Source organism: Guillardia theta (genome assembly GCF_000315625.1).
Source record: "Guillardia theta CCMP2712 unplaced genomic scaffold GUITHscaffold_209, whole genome shotgun sequence".
NCBI lineage: Eukaryota > Cryptophyceae > Pyrenomonadales > Geminigeraceae > Guillardia > Guillardia theta.
In genome coordinates, this window is record NW_005434467.1 from 1 (window position 1) to 1218 (window position 1218).

At 53.9% G+C, this 1218-nt stretch overlaps 1 protein-coding gene across 1 annotated transcript in view; it reads right to left on the reverse strand.

Annotated features, from left to right (window-relative positions):
- Positions 1–579: 579 nt before the first annotated feature.
- The window catches only part of GUITHDRAFT_82000 (hypothetical protein), a gene marked incomplete at both ends in the record, with an annotated part of 1103 nt that continues 464 nt past the window's right edge, over positions 580–1218 (reverse strand). Inside the window, one exon of the mRNA XM_005819710.1 lies at positions 580–1068. Within this exon, the coding sequence (XP_005819767.1) occupies positions 580–1068 (489 nt within the window). The remainder of the gene's footprint in view (positions 1069–1218) is intronic.

Below are 1218 nucleotides of genomic sequence, written 5' to 3' on the forward strand. Positions count from 1 at the left end.
TCATTTGTTCGGAGAGATATCATAATGCCAATCAAATACAAAATACATGTAATCTGCAATTTTGTCGGATATCCATGAATCAGATGGCTGCCATGCAGATCGGATGGTATCATTCCAAAGACACCACCATTCCGTCCTCAAGCCTCCCCGTCGTCTGAGGTGCATTGCTTTCTGTCACAGGGCGCGCTGATCCGCAAAATGGTTCTGTTTCCAATCCAATCTCTACTATGATCAGCACTCTTTTACGTGTACCCGTCTGAGCCTTGTCTCCCTCGTTACCGCATTTCCTCCTCTTGCTTTCTGGTTCGACAATTGACGGGACTGTGGCAAACCATGTTCTACCTGCCCTCAAATGCAAGACCAGCCATTCAGTGTTGGAGGTTCAAATCTTTTGCGAACGCCGATACCATGCACAGGTTGACATCCAGATCCTGTGACACCAGCCCTGAAATGACGTCGAACAAGTATTTCGGGGCAAGAGGAGAGGACAAGCTCTTGAACTCCGCTCCACCTTTCCACCTCTGCTTGTATGAAAAAGTCGGCCCTGCGAATGTGCCGTCCCTGCCCTGTATATCTTTGTTACGTGTATAAAAGCCCAAGACAGCGGAGCTTGTCCTTCTCCCTCAGCACATCCTCCCCGCATGTCTCTACAACATACCGCAGCACCTCCAAGTGCCCTCCGAGACTCGCCCAGTGCGCGCATGTCTTGCCGTACTTGTCCTTCTCCCTCAGCACATCCTCCCCGCATGTCTCTACAACATACCGCACTACCTCCAAGTGCCCTCTGAGACTCGCCGTATGCGCGCATGTCCTGCCGTGCTTGGCCTTCTCCCTCAGCACCTCCTCCCCGCATGTCTCTACAGCATACCGCACTACCTCCAACTGCCCTCCCTCACTCGCCCAGTGCGCGCATGTCCAGCCGTCATTGTCCTTCTCCCTCAGTACCTCCTCCCCGGATGTCTCCCCAACATACCGCACTACCTCCAAGTGCCCTCTGAGACTCGCCCAGTGAGCGCATGTCCTGCCGTCAAAGTCCTTCTCCCTCAGTACCTCCTCCCACGGATGTCTCTACAGCATACCGGAGTAGCTCCAACTGCCCTCCCTCAGTCGCCCAAGTGCGCCGCATGTCTTGCCGTGATTGTCCTTCTCCCCTCAGTACCTCCTCCCCGCATGTCTCACCAACATACCGGACTAACTCCAAGTTCCCTTTCAGCACTC